General features: G+C 32.5%; 1 protein-coding gene across 1 annotated transcript; it reads right to left on the reverse strand.

Annotated features, from left to right (window-relative positions):
- Positions 1-3,866: 3,866 nt before the first annotated feature.
- LOC107413861 (nuclear pore complex protein NUP88) lies at positions 3,867-19,253 on the reverse strand. Its single transcript, XM_048470005.2, has 9 exons — positions 18,738-19,253; positions 18,137-18,288; positions 17,661-17,783; positions 8,456-8,600; positions 7,842-7,903; positions 6,908-7,124; positions 5,619-6,521; positions 4,692-4,941; positions 3,867-4,290 (listed from the first exon to the last, which is right to left on the reverse strand). The coding sequence occupies exons 1-9, from the start codon at positions 19,041-19,043 to the stop codon at positions 4,028-4,030; spliced, it is 2,421 nt and encodes an 806-aa protein (XP_048325962.2). The 5' UTR covers positions 19,044-19,253; the 3' UTR covers positions 3,867-4,027.
- Between the last annotated feature and the right edge of the window lie 784 nt (positions 19,254-20,037).

Here is a 20,037-nt window from a genome sequence, read left to right on the forward strand (position 1 = left end):
TTTACTAATTTTCGCTAGTTTTCCACTCTTTTCCACCAATTCACTATAGAAAAATGTTACATTTGGTTGGGAAAAAAACAAAAAAAAAAAGTTAGAATCAGTTTTTTTGAGACTATTAATATGTTTAGTTAGTATTATTCATATTTTTATAATTTTTTTAATTAAATTTAACATTATTTATTTAATTTTGTACTGCAATGGAAGATGAGTATATTGTAATTGCAATTATATGATGGAACTTTGGTGAAAAATGATGGTGGTCTTTGATAGTATCAAAATGGTAAAAATAGAATAGTTTTTGTCGGTCAAAAATGCATAAAATTAAAGTTAAAGGATAAGATTTTAAATTTTATTAACATAAACCGAAATGAATATTTGCTAAAGCTAATATGGGTATATGGATGATGTGTAAAAAAGTTGGATACTACATGAATACATAATAATAGGGATGTACAATGCTTTCATCAAGAAGTGAGGAATCGAGGGATGACGATAATGGGACCTCCGTTATATGTTGAGGTAATTTCCAAAGTTGAACAAGTATATAAAAAAGTTCATGAAATAACATTTGCTTCGGAAAGTGAGAGTAATCATTTATCTTTTGCTGATCTTTTAATTGGTGTTCATCTACCACAAGTTCCCGAATCTGAATCTATTGAGGCTACATTTCATTACATTGTAGTTCATGAAACTCAGTTTAGAGATCAAGTTGATGTCCATAGATCTTGACATTATTTAAGATCTATGAAGGAGTTGACGTTAGAGGTGACTCTGCTGAACAGTCTCCTAACCAAGAAGAGTATGAGCAGTTGCATAATATTAATAATTATAAGAACTACAATGCAGAAGAGGATAATGTTAGTATTCAATTAGATGGTGTTGACCATAATGATGTAGAATTTGAACATGAGTTACGAGATAATAATAATGATATGCATTCCAAAATGAACAATGAAGAAGTTCATGATGTGAGGGTTCATCATGCTACAAACGACCACTTTTCATCGAGAAACAAAAATGGTTTTATGGCCATAGTTTCATTAAAGTTTACACACTGCGAGCGCATTATAGTTGGATAGATATTTCACAACAGATGCGAGTTACAGAATAAATTGAATATTTATTGCATGCATGCAAATAAAGAGTTTAAGGTGACATGATCAATTATACAACAATATGAGCTTGTGTGTTTGGAAAATACTTGTAAATGGCTACTATATGCAACCAAACTTAAAAATGGAAAAATATTCGTTGTAAAATTTTTGATAAGGTACACGGTTGCTCGTTAAATATCATGCATTGAGAACATAAGCAGGTGAGTAGCTGGGTTATCAGACAATGTATCAAATCTAAATATGAAGGGATTGCACGTATTTACAAAGCCAAAGAAATTCAACATGATTTTCTGCAAAAAATATGGGGTGAATATAAGTTATAATAAACCATGGAGAAGTAGAGAATATGCATTTAACAATGTTAGGGGATCTCTAAAGGAGAATTTTGTTAAGCTACCTGCCTACTGTTATGAGTTAGAGTCAATGAATCCTGAGACTCTAACACATATCAAAACAGACAACAATAACCATTTTATATATATATTTATTGCGATTGGAGTATACATTAGGAGATTTATATCCCACATAAGATCCGTATTGGCTGTTGATGCAATTACTTTGAAAGAAAAATATAAATGATACATATATATTGCAGTGGTCGTGGATGGCAATAAGGAAATATATCGTTTGGCTTTCGGCATTAGAGATGGAGAGAACAAGTAAACATATACATGATTTTTCGAAAACCTCAAACTATTTGAAATTTTTCAGATTTGGTATTTGTGAGTGATAGACACCCAGCTATTGAAAAGGTAATGCACAAAGTCTTTTTCTAATGCATAGCATAGCCTATGCATGTACCACCTAAGCAAAAATATTAAGGCTAATGGACATGCAAAAAATGATGATATGATAATACAATATTTTATGCTCACAGATAAAACATACTTGGTTGAAGATTTTGAGTTTTATATAGGGCAAATTGAGGCAAAAGGCTGTCTAATTGCACAGTACATCAGAGCATGTAATCCTAATAGGTAGGCACGTTCTCTCTCTCCATGTAAAGGTACACCATTTGACCACCAATATTGCAAAAAGCATTAACAGTATTTCGCTAGATAATAGAGAGATGTCAGTAGTAGTATCGATTGAGCACATACGAGACTTGGTACAAAGGTGGTTTTATGAACAACGAAATGCAGGTGCAAAATTGACAAAGTCTGTAACTGACCGTATGGAAGAGCAACTCGAACTTCGCAATTTGGAGTCTATCAGGTTGCGTGTGAAGGCCGTTAATATCTATGAGTTTTTTATGGAAAGTGGGAGTTTGATGGGCACAGTTAACCTCCAATCAAAAATATACTCCTGCAAAGTCTTCGATCTTAATTAATATCCTTATGATTATTGTATTGCTACTTGCAAAGAATGCAAAATTACTCCTTATGACATGTATTCTCATTACTACACTGCTTATATATATTGTGCAGCTTATACTGAGTCCATTTACCTTGTTTTAGATTAAAAAAATAGTGGCATGCTTCGAATTATGTGTCAAGTCGTATTGTTATTTCACCGAGATGGACAAGTATGTGAGCCGATAGGCTGAGGATGCAACCATACCATCTAAAGGTAAAGATGTTATTAGATGTAGATGTAGTAGACGCAGTGGTGTTGGACATTATAAACAAAGATGTACAAATCTATTGTCTTATGATATAGCCAATGGAGATGCTTCGCATTAGGGATTTTTATTTTAGTGTATTATAGTTATACATTTTAAATTTAGGTCTTTTCATAATTATTTTGTATTATGGATATATATTCTACGTCATAGGAATAATTTATTATGTTATGAACTTGTGATAATGGAGTCGTACCTATTTAAAATATTTTAGTTTAATAATTTAATCCTAAATTAAAAGAGGCATTGTAAGAAAACTACCAAGTACGAAAATTTTGATAAGAAAGGAAGCTAATTAAAATAGATTTTTTGGAATATCCAAATGATTTTGAAAAGAAAAACAAAATGTATCCATTTTTTTTTTTTTTTGAAGAAAAAGAATTTATCAAAAGTTATAAGCATAAAATTAATTGATATTACATTGAACAAACTATAATAACACCATACAATCTAAAGGTGAATATGTTATTAGATGTAAATATAGCCGATGCAGTGGTGTTGAACATTATAAACAGAGATATACGAATCTATTGTCTTATGATATACATGAGAATAGCATAGCCAATGGAGATGCTTTGCATTAGGGATTTTTATTTTAGTATATTATAGTTATGCATTCTCAATTTAAGTATTTTCATAATTATTTTGTATTATGGATATATATTCTACGTCATGGTAATGATTTATTATGTTGTGAACTTGTGATAATGGAATCGTACATAATTTAAAATATTTTAGTTTAATAATTTAATCCTAATTTAAAAGAGACATTGTAGAAAAACGACCAAGTACAAAAATTTTGATAAGAAAGAAAGCTAATTAAAATAGATTTTTTGGAATATCCAAATGATTTTGAAAAGAACAACAAAATATATCCCTTCTTTTTTTTTTTTTTTTTTTTTTTTTTTGAAGAAGAAGAAGAAGAAAAAGAATTTATCAAAAGTTACGAGCATAAAAATTAATTGATGTTACATTGAACAAACTATAATAACAGATTTTAAATGTTAAAAGTTTAATTTTTTATATAATATTAGGATAACCAAATTAACCTTTGCATTTTTGTTTTGTTTTTGGACTTTAATATATTTACAAGATTTTTTTTTCTAGTTTTTGACTTCTTTTTTCGCTACTTAAGGAAATATTAATTTATACTTTTTTAAAAATTTTTGAACATATATTAAAATAGAATATGAGAGGATCATCTATTTTACAAGCATGATTGAAGATACAATGAAGGCAAGATGGAAGTGGCATGCATGGTTCAATCATAGATTCAGAACAGAGGCAGTTATCATCTGCTGCTTTCTCGGTCCTTTAGTGCAGTTTCAACAAGCTTAACCTTCTTCGAATTCTCAGCGTTAACAAGTGAAAGCTTCTCGAGTAAGGATTTCAGCTGCGAGATCTGAGAATCTTGCACATAATTTTTCCTCTCAGATACAGGACTTTGTTGCATTGATTCATTGCCCTCGGGATACTGCATGTGCTTTCTCAACCTTGCAGTTAAAGCAGTAATTGAAGAACGCAAAGCATCCAACTCAACTCCTCTAAACTGGTCTGCACAATCGCAAAAATGTAACAATATGAGAAGGTTGCTCAAATATGCTAGGACTAAAAGGACATACTTTTCATTTTAAAGTTGTTTCCTGGTAATTGGCAACAATTAAGAATATAATACTGAAAGAAACCCATGACCATTCAACATTAAATAGGAAACAATCGACAGGAAAAGACAATTGGGGAAACAATGGACATTTACATCAACTTGTTTTAGTATGTGCCACTTTTCATCTCTTATATTTTGCTAAGAAAATTTTTTTATGAATGCTTCAAGATAATTAATACTTAACAAGCTAGTCAAAATTACCTAAACCATGCAAACAATAGAAGACAGATCACTTCCATTGAGTTTCTCTTAAGTTTTCTTTCTGCATTTATTACAAATACGATAACCATACCAAGCTCAGACTTGAACTCTTTCTCAGCTCTGGACAGCGGTTTCTTGTGAGGCCCAGGCAAGTTCTCCAGACGTTTCAAGCGCTCTTCCAAGACACCATGCTGCTTAATTACATGATCAATCCTCTCCTCCAACTTTGAATGTTTCTCCTCAACTCTCAGAAGCTGTTGTTGAGCCTCACCTAAACGAGCATGCTGCTCATCAGTGATTCTCTTCAAGAGAGGTCCAAGGTACTTGAGCTCAAAGTACACCTAGAAAATTGAGAAACAAAGGGTTAAATGATTTGGTAAAAGATCATTATTCAAACTACAGCAACATAGGAATGTTGCTCAATTCATCATTTTTCCAATCAAACTATCATAAGGCATAAATAATGTCACCCGTAAACTGTGAAGAAATGTAGAAAGATTCCTTAAACACTATCATGGCAATGGTGGAAAAACCCTGAAATAAAAATACTTCAAGATTATAGAACTCGAGCACTGTAGATACAGTACATTTCATGAATCAAATTCTTACTATCAGTGCCACATTATGGCATCCCAACTTCTTGCTTAAGAAGAAACAAATTGCTATAATTGAGAAACTTAATATGTGGTAACTGCTGCAATTCAATTGATAATTCTTATTGCTTCTGGCGATTAGCACTTTTTGTATTCAACTACTTCTTGCAGCTATAATTGCTCATAAGCTGATCATCTAAATAGCATCAAACGTTTGCTGAAATTTCCAAATGGCAAAAAATCCATCCATAGCTCCATCAGATTAACATACCTCTTAGAAAATGTAAAACTTCCTAATAAAGCATAAAAAACACACTCCTTATTACATGCTATGATGACAAAAGAGGAGCCAATTAGTTTAAACATATTATACCACAAAAGTACTTAGCACTTACAAGATAAAGTTGCTTGCTATAACATCTTACCTTATGCGCATAATCCACATAATTTTCACGGAAAAGCTTGAAGTACTGATGAAGTGTGGATCGACCTTCTATAGAATCAGCACTAACAGAACGCAGATTTCGTGAGCTCTGAGGAGCAAGAACCACCTTAGGCCCACTAAGCAGTTCTTTGCTTATGATATCTGACATACCTCTCTCTTTCAGTTCTTCCACGTGAGTGGGCCCGCTCACTGTATCAACATGAATAGGAAGTAACAGATCCCATGTTTTCATCTCTAGCACAAAACATTCTTGAGAAATAGTTACTCCAACAATCCATGAATATCCAAATGAATCCGATAATGACACGAAGCCATAAAGTGGAGATGGTGATGATACTTCTCCTTGGCATGTACTTAAAACAGGATGAACAGAGGGAGTTTTCATGGTATCATTCTTGCCACTGATCTGACTTGTAAATGGGAGAAAATGCAACACGATTGAATCAATCCCTTCATCATGAAGAGCATATATTCTTTCTGGCATAAGAGGATCTACAAACATTGTAATAAGGGAGCCACTTTCACTTTTAATTGGAAGAGCTAGGTCCACAATAGCCAGTCTCAATAAGGGAGGAGGATGCCCCAACCAAACAGTATTTTCAAGTGGTTGATCAAACTTCACAATGGAATGATTACTCTGAATTGACTCACAAATCATAGCAAGACCAAGAATGTGGTCATAAGAATCGACACGTAGGCGAGGTGGGCTACCAACATTCCAAACTGGCTGGATTTCATCAGCCAGGGCATCTGCTTGTAACTGCCCGCCACTCCAAGCAGTTACCATAATTGAGTCTTTGCTTACTACATTGCAAAGAAAACTGACAGCTCGGCCTTCACACTCCGCACCATCCTCACCTTGACATACTTTTTTCAGGGGACCCTAGAAAACCATAACATAAGATGGTTAAATGGATTCTTTAAGTATCAAACAGAAATATCCAAAATTAAACAAATAGCCAGTATTTGTAAACTGTCAAACCACAGAAAGGGATATACTAAACCTGCAGGAAAACACCAAGTGCTAACCCAGGGAAGCAATCACCAAGATCAAAAGTTGACACAATATTCTTCAGATAAAAATGAGGCATTATTCCACATAATTCATGTAACATTTAACAGGCTAAAAGCAAATCAGAAAATTTCCAATCAGCCACATATCAACACCTTATCTCTAAAACATAGCTACACTATGCCCTGTTTAATTCACTTTCAAGCTCCCATAGGATATAGGAAACTAACACAACTACAGAAAAGACAATATCCTACCTGCAAGTAAAGTGATGCATCAAATAACGCATAAGGACGAGCACGTATTGAAGATAGATCAGCCACTTCTGATGCTTGGTGCACTAACTCTGGAAATGTTGCTTCCAACCATGAAATTGCCAGATTAGAATTACTAACGGATGTTGGATTGGATAATTTCAGGCCAAATGTATGCGCATCACTATATATCTCCATTACAGACTCCCATCTGTAAATACTGTAGCAAGAGAAAGCACTTTATTCAGCACACAATTTAAAGAACCATCCAGTCAGTTGCAAACAAGCAATTTGGTATAATGTTCAGTTACCATTAAGTCCAAAAGTTTAAAATGATGGTTAGCAAACCCAACTATATACATATATATATATATCAAACCAAGACAATATGCATCTGAAACTCCACTCAAGTGTAGGCCCACACGATAACTAGAAGCAAATTCAAGCCTTACGATTGTACAAAAATTAAGTGGTTACTAAGATTCACAAACAAGGCAAGGCCTAAATTCATAGGAAGTGCATTATGCTCTTTAAAATCAACAGTTTTACTGGAGATGCTCCTGGCATGTTATTAATATACAGGACAAATGAACAATCAGAACGTAAAGGCCTCATTCAACAATCTTGCTTGACAAAGTTATTTATGAAATGGAATTCCAAATCACAAAAGTGGTATATATATCTCAAAATCTAAAAGGCTCATAGTGGATTATAAAATGGCCAATCCAGATTTAAGATCCATGGCATGTGTCTTCGATATTTATACCCCACTATGGTTCATTTATCAAGAACCTAGACTTTAAAGTTCTTACAATTACATTGAGATCTTAATGTATCTGCTGTTTAAAGAAAATTAAGCTTGGCATTTAAAAATTATTTTAAGAAAAAGGGGAGAAGGAAAAGAAACAAATCAAGTAGCACATGAGGTGTTAAGTACCTTCCAAATGGAACAACAGGGCAAAGGATGTAAGCTGAACCATCACTGAACAAAACAAAGACCTGTATAGTGTCATAGAATGAACAGTGAGTGTACAATGATTATTCACATGTTGAGATTTACAAACTTGACCTTCTAATTGTAATTAACATAGCAATACTTGAAAAAAGTAGTAGGCTCAGAAATATTGCCATAAAACAAAAGTAACAAAAAACCCAACGACAATAGCTACTTTGCAAAATATACTAAATGACAACCAAAAGGCAAGATTACATCAAAGTGGAACTGGATATTCACTTGGAAAGTATAATCGAGCCATAATATGATGAAATGTATTAATCTTTCATCTCCTACCATGCGCAGGGTTACGGCTAGTTTTGGTATGCTGGGAGATATCATTTTAAATGGGAATACATAATACAATCTACATTAAGCAAAGGCAGCAACTTGTCAAAAGAAATATATAAAATGCATTCAAAAAGCAAAACCACAATAAGATAAAAATTCGACTAACCACAAGATTAGGACCAGTGATTCAAAAAGAAACAAACAAAACAAACCATTAACAAGAAAAAATTAAAGTCAATTGGAATCATAAGTTCAACTGAACTTACAGTAAACCTGTCCCATAAGTGGTCACCTCCAAATGAAAAATCAACAGGACAAATTGAGGTGGCATTGCTGCATCTACCTGGTTCCACAGGTTGCAGATAATACTCTTGCTCTGGTTGAATGACATCTGAAGACAAATCAAAGAGTCTACAAAAGAATATAGAAAAATTAATATATCAAATATACAGCGCCAACTAAAAACGATAAAAACAAAAAACAAAAAGACAAAAAGAAGAGGTCTTAATAAAAAATAGAAAAAATATATTACTTTTATAATTAACAGACATTAGTCTTGAATTGAAATTCGAAGTCCGTAAATATAAGCTCATGTAAACATAAGAGAGTTTGCTTTTAGCCTCAATCCAATTAGTATAAATTAATTACAAATATCCTAACCCAAAAGTAATTAATATATGCAATCGCAAATTCTATGTTTCCATTCTATGCCATTTAGCTTCGTCAACTATATCTCTAATAGAAATATCCTTCCTGATGAGAATCCGCCTAAACCCACACAACCAACAACTCGCTGGGGTGCCAACCTGATACGAATGAAGACCGAACCAATCACTAGGGCTCAAGCTAAGAGATTTAAGGACAACTTGACTGCCTTTATTTAGGGAGTTATCAATTTTCAAAAGGGCTTGTCCATATCCAAAAATACAAATCATGTTTTAAGCATCCAAGTAGTGGAGGCCGATACGGACCCAGGTAGCTGTTTTCGTGCAAATATAGACTCCGAACAGCAAGAAATGGTTCCAACACTTCATGGATTTAATACATATTTCTAAGAGGTCATGGAATCAAGTCAAGACAGCTTCAAAGGCAATCAAAAAGGGCTTATGCGCATGGGAAAGAAAGTTGGCTGGTTTTGCTGTACTATTTGCTTACTTTACTGTTTTTTACTGAGTTGGCATTTTCTCTTTATTCCAAGCAAAGAAAACATGTGAGACTCAATGATAATTTTATTTGGCATCCTACAAGGCATATAAAAGTTGATTTGAAGCTTAAATTGGTCAAAAATTGATCAAAGACAGCTTGGTCAAAAAGATAATCAATTAGTTTTTTAATTTGATTTTAACTTTTTGTTTTAGAAAATTAGTCTTTTATTTGGTTTCTATTTATTTATTTGCTTTACAAATCAACTTAAGAAATTTATTATTTTATTATTTTCATTATAAATTAATTAATTTCTAATTCAAAATAATTGAATTAATTAATTAAAATTAGATTAGAAAAGGAGAGAGAAAATTTGGCCAAGCTTGTTTCCTAATCTACGTGGCCGGTTTTGTCCTAAGTTTTTAGGGTTTATTATATTGTGACTCTAGCCTATTTAATGGCTTATTTTTTAGGAAGAACGCACCTTTAATAATATTCAGAAAATTCATTGTGAGATAGAGTTGACTTTATTCTTCTTGAATACCTAAAAACACCATTTGAGAATAAGTATTTTAGTTTTGACTTATTAATAGGATATACATCACTTATTATGGCATCTTCATTATACCAAGGTTTCTAATCACAGATTAGTTAGGGATTAAAGTTTTTCCATAAGAACTTGAACTTAATTGAAATCCAGGTTAATATAATATGGATTTAGGTGCGAGTCGACCTGAATTCGTATCATTTGGTATCAGAGCCAATATTTTGTTCAGGTTTGATCTATCATATTTGTTTATTTATTTTGTGTTAATCTACAATTTTAGCATTAGGTTAAAGTTGCTTTGATCATTATACAAGTTCTGCATATTAAAAATATATATATATATATATATTTATTCCTAGTCAAATTAGATTTTCTTGTTTTTACCGTATTTTTGCTTCCTAGTTTGTTGGGTTTTTTTATCAGTCTTCTTGTTAATTTGGTTTATTGTTGATTTTTTTTTGCTATTTTAATCTTAATTAGTTGCATTAAGATATTCAAAAAAAAAAAAAAAAAAAAAAGAGGGTTTACAGCAACAAACAAAAAAAAGTACAAAAATTTGCAAGTTAAATTTTGGAGGTCACGAGTTTGTTGAAATTTTAGTGTTGGAATTGTAATCTTCTTGTTGATTTTTGCTACTGGAGTTGTGCTTTAAGTTCTATGAGTGAAAAAATAAAAAAATAAAAAAAATAAAGACGAATTAAAAAAAAAAATCGGTTTGTTGAAATTTGGAATTTGAAATTTACTTGCTGGAAATTTATCGATACTACTAAGTTTTTGCTTATTTATTCAATATTTGAAGTTGCTAGGAATTCAATTTTGCTGCTGGATATTTGAATTTTGGGTGCTAAAATTATTTGAATTAAAATTAGTTAAAGGATTTAATACAAAAATTTAAACTACAAAGAACAACAACCAACAACTATATTATATTTTGTTCAATTTGATTATTGCTCGTATTTGAATTTCTTTTTCTAAATTTTATTCTTGAATTCTTAATTTCTTATCATATGGTCTAGTATTTATTCCGAAATTTTCTTTGTTCAATTGCCTTATTTTTGCTTAGAAAAGCCAAGAATTAGGTGTTTAAAAATTCACTCAATATTGTTTGATTTATGCTACTGTTTTGTTAATAAATTTAATTAAAATATACTTGTGATCTAATTGCTGTCTAGTAGGTGTTTTAATTAGAATTTTGAGTTAATTCTTTGAGTGGAAAAAAACAAGAGCGTATAAGCTTAAAAGAGGATCAAAAGCCGAAACTAGTATGCAAACACGAGTGTTTTGATATTGTTTAAGTGAAACACGTAAGGAAGTGAATTTAGTGAGGTTCTATTTTATTTTTGTGTTATTCATACTAATATGACAGATTTAAGGGTGAGAAAAGAAGATTCACCATTAAGAATTGATGAAGAAGAATCCGTAAAATTCAAAGGTGATTCTCGAGCTTCAGGAAGTGGAGGTGAGCATATGGACATGATAATGATCTTGAAGCAAGTACAGCAGATGAATGCTCGCTTTGATCATCTTTATCAAAAGATAAACAGGTTGGAAACATCACAAGATAGGCCATATTTGAGGCAAGAATTCCATTGTGGCCGAGGTCGAGGTCGTGGACGCAATAGGAAAGATTTTGAAGGAGGAAATCACGGAGATAATTTGGAAGAGCATTTTGAAAACATCTATGCTCTCCAAGGAAGAAAACTATGTGAAACCAGCAAAGAAGAAAATGATCTTGGAAATATTAAGGTCAACATACTACCTTTCATAGAAAAAAATGATCTAGAGGCATACTTAGAGTGGGAGTAGCATATGAAGATGATCTTCGATTGTCACAACTATTTAAAGACTAAGAAGATAAAAGTGGTAGCAATGGAATTGGACATTATGCACTCCAATGGTGGACAAATGAACAAAATACCCAAAGAAGAGTAGATGATGAATTTATTACTACTTGGCAACAAATGATAGGGGTCATGAGGAAGCGACTTATACCAACTCATTATCATAGGTTGCTACATCAAAGGTTACAATCTTTATCTCAAGAAAATAAGTTAGCAGAAGATTATTATAAGGAGATGGAGATGCTCATGATAAGATTGAACATGAATAAAGAAAGAGAAGCAACCATGGCATGATTCCTAGGTGGATGGGATCGTGAGATAGCCAGCCAGTTGGAATTACAACAATATGTGAAATTGGAAAAGATGTTGCATGTGGCTATAAAACTTGAGCATCAATTCAAGAGGAATGCCACAAATACATGGTTTGGAGGAGTTTCAAACAACGGGAAATCAAATCCAAGTGCTTGGAGAAGCAATCCCATCTTTGAAGCAAGACAAAAGCCGAAACTTGAAGAAGAAAGCACCACACGGCCAAAAAGGAAGTCCAAAACCGAATCTGTCCAAGCACAAAAAAGTGAAGGTAAATCTAATCCTAAACCTTCTAAAACTCGTGAAATTATGTGTTTTAAATGCCAGGAACGAGGACACATTGCTACCAATGCTCAAATAGGAAGATCATGGTGCTGAAAGGTAATGGTGAGCTAGAACCGAAAGTGAAGAAAGTAAAGGGGAAACCAAATTTGATGATGAAGAAGTTGGAGATGAAGGGCATGATGAATCCAAAACTCTCAAGGCATCTAAGGCTGAATTAAGTTTGGTGGCAATGAGGATTATATCCGTATACAAAAATGAGGACCAAATTCAAAGAGAGAATATCCTCCACACCCGATGCGAAATTCAAGAGAACATTTGTAGTATGACAGTTGATAATGGAAGTTGTGCAAATGTAATAGTAATTTGGTAGTTGATAAATTGGAGTTAGCAACTATTAAACATCCAGAACTATATAGATTACAATAGCTTAATGATAGTGGTGAGATGAAAGCAAATAAACAAGCCAAAGTAAAATTCAGCATTGATAAATATATGGATGTTGTATTGTGTGATGTTTTTCCTATGTATGCAGGTCATATTTTGTTGGATAGCCCATGACAATTTGATAAAGATGCCCTACATTATGGGAGAGAGAATTCCATTGTATTTAAGTTTAAAGGGAAAAAGGTTAAACTAGAGTCATTAACTTCAAATGAAATATTTAGAGATCAACTTCAAATGTAACAAAGAAGGAAGGCCGAAAAGCTTAAAGAAAATGCTAATATGGCACCCAAGGCTTCAACAATTATTCAAGGGAACAAAGACATGCATGAATAACCAGTAAGTGTCCTAAACTTAAATTAAGGGGGAAAGAAAAAGAGAAACCCGAGAGTGAGGAGAAGCTTGAGAAAACCGAAAGACATAGTGAAAGAGCCGAGAGTGAGGTAAAGAAAAGACAGCCCATGAATGAGAAAGGAAAAGAAAGAAAAGAGAGGAAAAATATAAAAAAAAAAATTATCTTAGTTTTGGGGATGTTAATAAAGTCATCTTAGTAAGAAACCATTGCTGATCATGATTTATAAATATGTATAAAGAACATAGCAATATAAATTCTTCGGGATTAGCTTGATGATGTCTTTCCGAAAGAAATTCCTAAAAGTTTACCACCTATCCGAGGGATTAAACATCAAATTGATTTTGTATCGAGAACTGCAATTCCAAATGGACCTACATATAGAAGTAATCGCGAGTAGACAAAGGAGCTACAAAGGCAGATAAGTGAATTGCTTGACAAACGTTGCATTCATGAGAGTATGAGTTCATGTGCTATCCCTGTTTTATTAGTATCTAAGAAAGATGGTTCATAGCGCATGTGTGTAAATTGTAAGGCTATTAATAATATTACCATTAAATATAGACATTCCATTTCTAAGTTAGATAACATGTTAGATGAATTGCATGGTACATGTATGTTTACAAAAATTGATCTTAAGAGTGAATATCATCAAATTAGAATAAAAGAGGATGATAAATGGAAAACCACATTTAAAACTAGGTATGGATTGTATGAGTGGTTACTAATGTCTTTTGATTTAACTAATGCACGTAGTACTTTCATGAGATTAATGAATCACGTCATGCGTCCATTTATTAGTAAATTTATAGTTGTTTATTTTGATAATATTTTTGTATATAGTAAGCATCTAGATGAGCATGTAGAATATCTTAACCAAGTTTTAAATATTCTTAAGAAGAAAATGTTATTTGCTAACATGAAAAAGTGTGATTTTTGTAAAGATGAATTAGTTTTTCTAAGATTTGTTGTAAGTGCTATAGGAATTAAAGTTGATCAATCCAAGATGAAAGCAATCCAAGAATGACCAAAACCCACCGTCATTATCCAAGTGAGGAGCTTTCATAATTCGGCTAGTTTTTATCGAAGATTTGTCAAAGACTGTACCATCGCAACATCTTTGACGGAAATTGTGAAGAAGAATGTTAGCTTTAAATGGGAAGAAGCACAAGATAAATCTTTTAATTTGTTGAAAGAAAAATTATCTAATACACCTTTACTAGTTCTGCCTAATTTTGATAAAAAATTTAAAATTGAATGTGATGCTTTGGGTGTAAGTGTTGGAGCTGTCTTAATGCAAGAAGGAAAATCCATAGCCTATTTTAATGAGTAGTTAAATGGAACTGCACTAAACTACCCAACCTATGATAAAGAGATGTATGTTTTGGTGAGAGCTTTAGAAATGTGACAGCACTATTTAATGCCAAAAGATCTTGTAATTCATACGGATCATGAATCTTTGAAGTACATTAAAGGCCAAAGGAAGCTTAATCGAAGGCATGCTAAGTGGATTGAGTTCATTAAAACATTTCCTTATGTCATCCACTACAAAAAAATGTAAGAAAAATATGGTTGCCAATGCATTATCCCGAATGTATGTATTGTTCTCTACCTTAAATGCTAGATTGCTTGAATTTGAACAATTAAAAGAACTTTATGAGCATGATAGTGACTTTGGAAAAATATTTAGAACTTGTTCAAAACATAATTTTAATAAATTTTATATCTTTGAGGAGTATTTGTTTAGGAAAAACAAACTTTATATGCCTAATTATAGTATTAGAGAATTATTAGTGAGGAAAGGTCATGGTAGTGGTTTTAATGGATCATTTTGGCGTTTTAAAAACTTTATCTTTGCTGTAAGAACATTTTTATTGATCTAATATGAGGAGAGATGTGGAGAAAATATGTGAAAGATGCTTAAAGTGTCGAAAAGTCAAATCCAAGTTGAAGCCGCACGGTTTGTACCTCCCATTGTCAATTTCTCCTTTTTCTTGGTCGGATTTGTCTATAGATTTTATTTTTGATTTACTTAGATCAAGGATAGGTAAGAATTCAATATTTGTTATTATAGATAGATTTTTTAAAATACCACATTTTATTGCATGTAACAAAACTGATGATGCATCTAATGTTGCTAATTTGTTATTTAAGAAAATTGTAAAATTGCATAGTATGCCTAGAACAATTGTTTTGGATAGGGATGCTAAGTTTTTAAGCTATTTTTGGAAAACTTTGTGGGACTAAGTTAGGAACTAAACTTTTATTTTCAATTATTTGTCACCCACAAACTGATAGACAAACCGAAATAGTAAATAAGACTTTGTCTGCATTGTTACGTGTTTTAATTAGTAAAAACTTAAGAACATGAGAAAAATATTTGCCACATGTTGAATTTGCTTATAATAGATCTTTACATGCAGCCATTAAATATTCACCATTTGAGATTGTTTATGGTTTTAATCATTTAACTCCATTAGATTTAACACATTTACCTCTAAGTGAACGTATTAATCTAGATAGAAAACAAAAAGCTGATTTTGTGAAGCAGGTTCATGAAAAGACAAAAGCAAGTATTGAGAGGAGGGCCAAGCAATATGCAAGGAGTGCTAATCAAGGCCGAAAACATTGAACCTAGAGATTGAGTTTGGTTGCATCTAAGAAAAAATAGGTTTCCCAAACAAAAGAAGTTTAAACTTATGCAGCGTGGAGATGAACATTTTCAAGTTTTGGAGCGGATAAATGACAATGCTTACAAACTTGATTTGCTGGATGAGTATAATGTTAGTGCTACATTTAATGTTGTTTACTTATCTCCTTTTGCTGTAGGTGATGACTTTAATTTGATAGCAAATTCTTTTTAAGGTGAAAGAAATGATGAGAATCAGCCCAAACCCGCACAACTGACAATCCGCTGGGATACCAACCCGATACGGATGAAGACCGGACCAATCAGTAGGGCTCAAGCTAAAAGATTTAAGGATAACTTGACTGCTTTTATTCAGGAAGTTATCAATTCTCAAAAGAGCTTATCCATACCCAAATATACAAAGCCTGTTTTAAGCATCTAAGTTGTGGAAGCCAATACGGACCCAGATAGTTGTTTTCGTGCAAATATGGACTCCAGACAGCTAGAAATGGTTTCAACACTTCATAGATTCAATACATATCTCTAAAAGATCATGAAATCAAATCAAGGCAGCTTTAAAGGCAATCAAAAAGGACTTGTGCGCACGGGATAGAAAATTAGCCGGTTTTGTAGTATTATTTGCTTGCTTTACTGTATTTTACTGAATTGGCATTTTTTCTTTGTTCCAAGCAAGGACAACGTGTGGGACTCAATAATAATCTTATTTGACATCCTATAAGACATATGGAAGCTGATTTAGAGCTTCAATTGATTAAAGATTGGTCAAAGACAGCTTAGTAAAAAAGATAGTTAATTAGTTTCCTAATTTGATTTTGACTTTTTGTTTTAAAAAATTAATTTTTTATTTGATTTCTATTTATTTATTTTCCGGACAAATCAACTTAGAAAAATTATTATTTTATTATTTTCATTGTATATTAATTAATTCTTAATTCAAAATAAAAAAATTAATTAATTAAAATTAGATTAGGAAAGAAGAGAGAAAATTCTGTCAAGCTTGTTTCCTAATCTATATGGCCGATTTTGTCCTAGGTTTTTTGCTTTGTGACTCTAGCCTATTTAGGACTTATTTTTAAGGAAGAACACACCTTTAATAATATTCAGAAAATTAATTGTAAGATAGAATTTAAGATATAATTTTCTTTATTCTTCTTGAATATCTAAAACAACATTGGAGAGTGAGTGTTTTAGTTTTGACTTATCAATAGGATATCCATCACCTATTATAGCATCTTCATTATACCAAAATTTCTAATTATAGGTTGGTTACGGGTTAAGATTTTTTCATAAGAACTTGAATTTAATTGAGATCTAGACTAATATAATACGGGTTTAAATGCGAGTCGATCTAGGTTCATGTCACTTCCTAATTCATCTAGCTATTTCATTGTTGGTCTTCCTCGACTCCCCTAAATCCTGCTAGACTATCTCACTTCTTTGAACAAGTTAAATGACTTTCCTTCATTGTATCCTCTAGTGGGGTTGCCACTGGCTTAAAGCTCAGTTCCTCATTTATCATACTCTAGATCCTCAGATATCAATCACTATATTTCCTACTTGCTCTCATGACAAAATAAGATGCTCCTAGGATTTTAAAGATGAAGCTTTAAAAAATTAATGTCACTTCTTAGAAAATGAATGAATGGAGCCTCTTAAAGACAATTATGTAGCCTTCTAGACTCATCCTTGCTTTAATAATGAAAGCATGCTTTACAAAGATTTTCTAAAATTATCCTGCACTATGTTTTCTAAGTTTTACCCTATTATATTTCTCTAACCAAGAAAACCTCAAAAATTGGATTTGTTTCACAGATCAACGATGAATGCCGACCTTCGTTTACAATTAAAAAAATATATATTTAAAAAAAAAATCAAACATTTCTCAAAGAAAAGTAGGTGATACCTGAAAACTGAATCAGAAGAAAGAATTCCTAAATGGCTATCGCTGTAAGGATGCCATAAAACTTGAAGGACAGGTATAAAGCTGCCTCCATTGAAGTAGATTTTTGAACCAACATTGATTGTCCTGTGATGTAGCAAAAATAATTTCGTGCAATAAGAATCTTTCTTGTGCAAGACTAATTATTCAAAAGACTGTTCAACACAAAGAATTCATTCAATCCCTACATACAATATAATTTCTTCACTAAGTATTTGGAATAAAACCAGGGGAAATAAATAAATAAATAAGATCAGAGAAAACTAACACCCCCACTATATTATACGTTGCCACAATATTTGAATCACTGCAAAAGTTTTCTCAAAAAAGCTACAAATGTCATTCTTCAGCCAAGTAGCTTATGGTGATGCCCAAAACTCAGTTACTAGTAAATGCGAAACATAACCATTCGTTTACATATCACTAGTTTCTTCACATACCTGCAAGTCATGGTATTGTGTTTAGAAGAAGCACGGCCATAGAGATACATAATACATAGACCATCTGAACCCGAAAGGAATAATGCTGATCCATTCCTATTGATAGATATTTTGTGAACGACAAAGTCTAGCTGCACATCTGCTTGCAAAACCTATTAAATTACTTGAATCATCAACTGTAAGCTTAAAAATAAATAATATAACTGGTTAAAGTAGGTATTGAAACAAAGAATACAAAACTGAAGAAACAAACATACACTCACACACACACCAAGAAACTTGCATTTAGCCGTAAGCTTATGACAACATTCATCGTCCAAAGTAAACACAAACCAACTCAACAGTCAAAATCACTCCTCTAAACACAAACCAACTCAACAGTCAAAACCACTCCTCTAATTTCTTATCTAATTAGAGCAAGGCACATAAATTTCATTCTAATACGGTAAATTCCATAGTGTCACTCTCTATAGCAGTGAGCTATCTTATTTAACCAACCATATCCCATTCATTTTCTTTTCTTTCACTTTCCCAGCAACCAACCATAGTGAAAAGAAAGAAAGAAAACAAAAAAAGAAAATCAAATGAGAAAACGGTTTGCCTCAGAGGGAAAAGCAGCGAGGACGGAAGTGGGGTCGGGGTCTCCAAGCCGAATACAGATCCGATGGAGGCATAGTTTGTTGGAGTCCCAGAAGTAAAGGCGGGAAGCTCCATCCCAGGCCAAGAGATTTCTGGACACCGGAGCCGAGGGGGTGGTGGTGGAGTCCTGGACCCGACCGGCGGCGGAAGCGAAGACCGAGTGGTTCCGAAGAGGAATCCATTCCACATCGTCTTTTGGAGTGGAGGACGACGACCCACTTCTCTGGTGGTCCGGTTCCGTTTCATGAAGATCGAAGTTTAACCTCATTTTCTTTTCTTTTCTTTTTTTTATTTTTATTTTTATTTGTTTTTTGGTTTTCTGAACTCCGCATCTACTTCTTCTTTTTCTTCTTCCTTGCGCCCTGGTTTTTGTTTTCCGATGAAAAAAGCGGTACGGCGAGTCTGGAAAAAGAAAAGCCGGGACAAACGGCGTCGTTTTAACCTTTTTTTGGGGGGCCTTTTTCAAATTTGGTTTGAAAAATTTTGCTTCTTGTTGGCCCAACTATTGCGCCAGTCGGAACGAGCAGTTGGCGTTTAAGTGCAAAAAATGTCATAAAAAATATAATTTTAATAGTTGAACATTTATATTTGTCTTAAAAGAATATAAATTTGAATTATAAGAATAACAAAATTTAAAATAATTTATAATTTTTAAAAAAAAAGTTAAAAAAATGCTATCTGGTTAATCCAACGGTGCAAAACAATTTTGCATTTTCCATTTCCCAATCCTATGTTCCGAGTTCCATTCTTTTTTTCTTTTCTTTTTTTGGTTTCCCAAAAGAATTTGTTCCAACTTCCAACATTAAACAATTTTTTTTTTTGGGCTTTTTTGGAGGAAAACAAAATAATTTGAGCATATTATACTATTACACAGTTTAGATGTTGGATTACATTGGATTTTAAATAATTCAGTTCCCAAAAACGGTTTAAGACTCTAGACTTATTGTTTAATCGCAAACATTCTAGAGATTAGTGCTAATGAAGAAATTTCCATTGAGTTTAATATTATTTGCAAATGTAAACACCTGGAAAATACACTTTTCTCAACTTACAAACCCAAAATCTAGAGCTGCACCTTCCCATGTATGCTTTTCAAGGGTAGAAGATTTTGCTCGGAAGATCTTGAATTCAAATGTCAACCAACATAATTGGTCAACTAATTATTATTAATTCCATTATTATTATTATTATTATTATTATTATTATTTTTCAGTCATTTATTTTTTTTTTTTCATTTTAAAATATATATTCTCCACTCTTAA

This window comes from Ziziphus jujuba, chromosome 8 (assembly GCF_031755915.1).
Source record: "Ziziphus jujuba cultivar Dongzao chromosome 8, ASM3175591v1".
Taxonomy (NCBI): domain Eukaryota; kingdom Viridiplantae; phylum Streptophyta; class Magnoliopsida; order Rosales; family Rhamnaceae; genus Ziziphus; species Ziziphus jujuba.

What these genes read in the sequence shown, in the direction of transcription:
- LOC107413861 (XM_048470005.2), bottom strand. Translation starts at nt 19,043, where the DNA reads ATGAGGTTAAACTTCGATCTTCATGAAACGGAACCGGACCACCAGAGA. An exon ending in TCGCTGCTTTTCCCTCTGAG is followed by an intron (nt 18,289 to 18,737) that starts GCAAACCGTTTT and finishes GTAATTTAATAG; the next exon opens with GTTTTGCAAGCAGATGTGCA. An exon ending in AGAGTTCAAGTCTGAGCTTG is followed by an intron (nt 4,291 to 4,691) that starts GTATGGTTATCG and finishes GCGATTGTGCAG; the next exon opens with ACCAGTTTAGAGGAGTTGAG.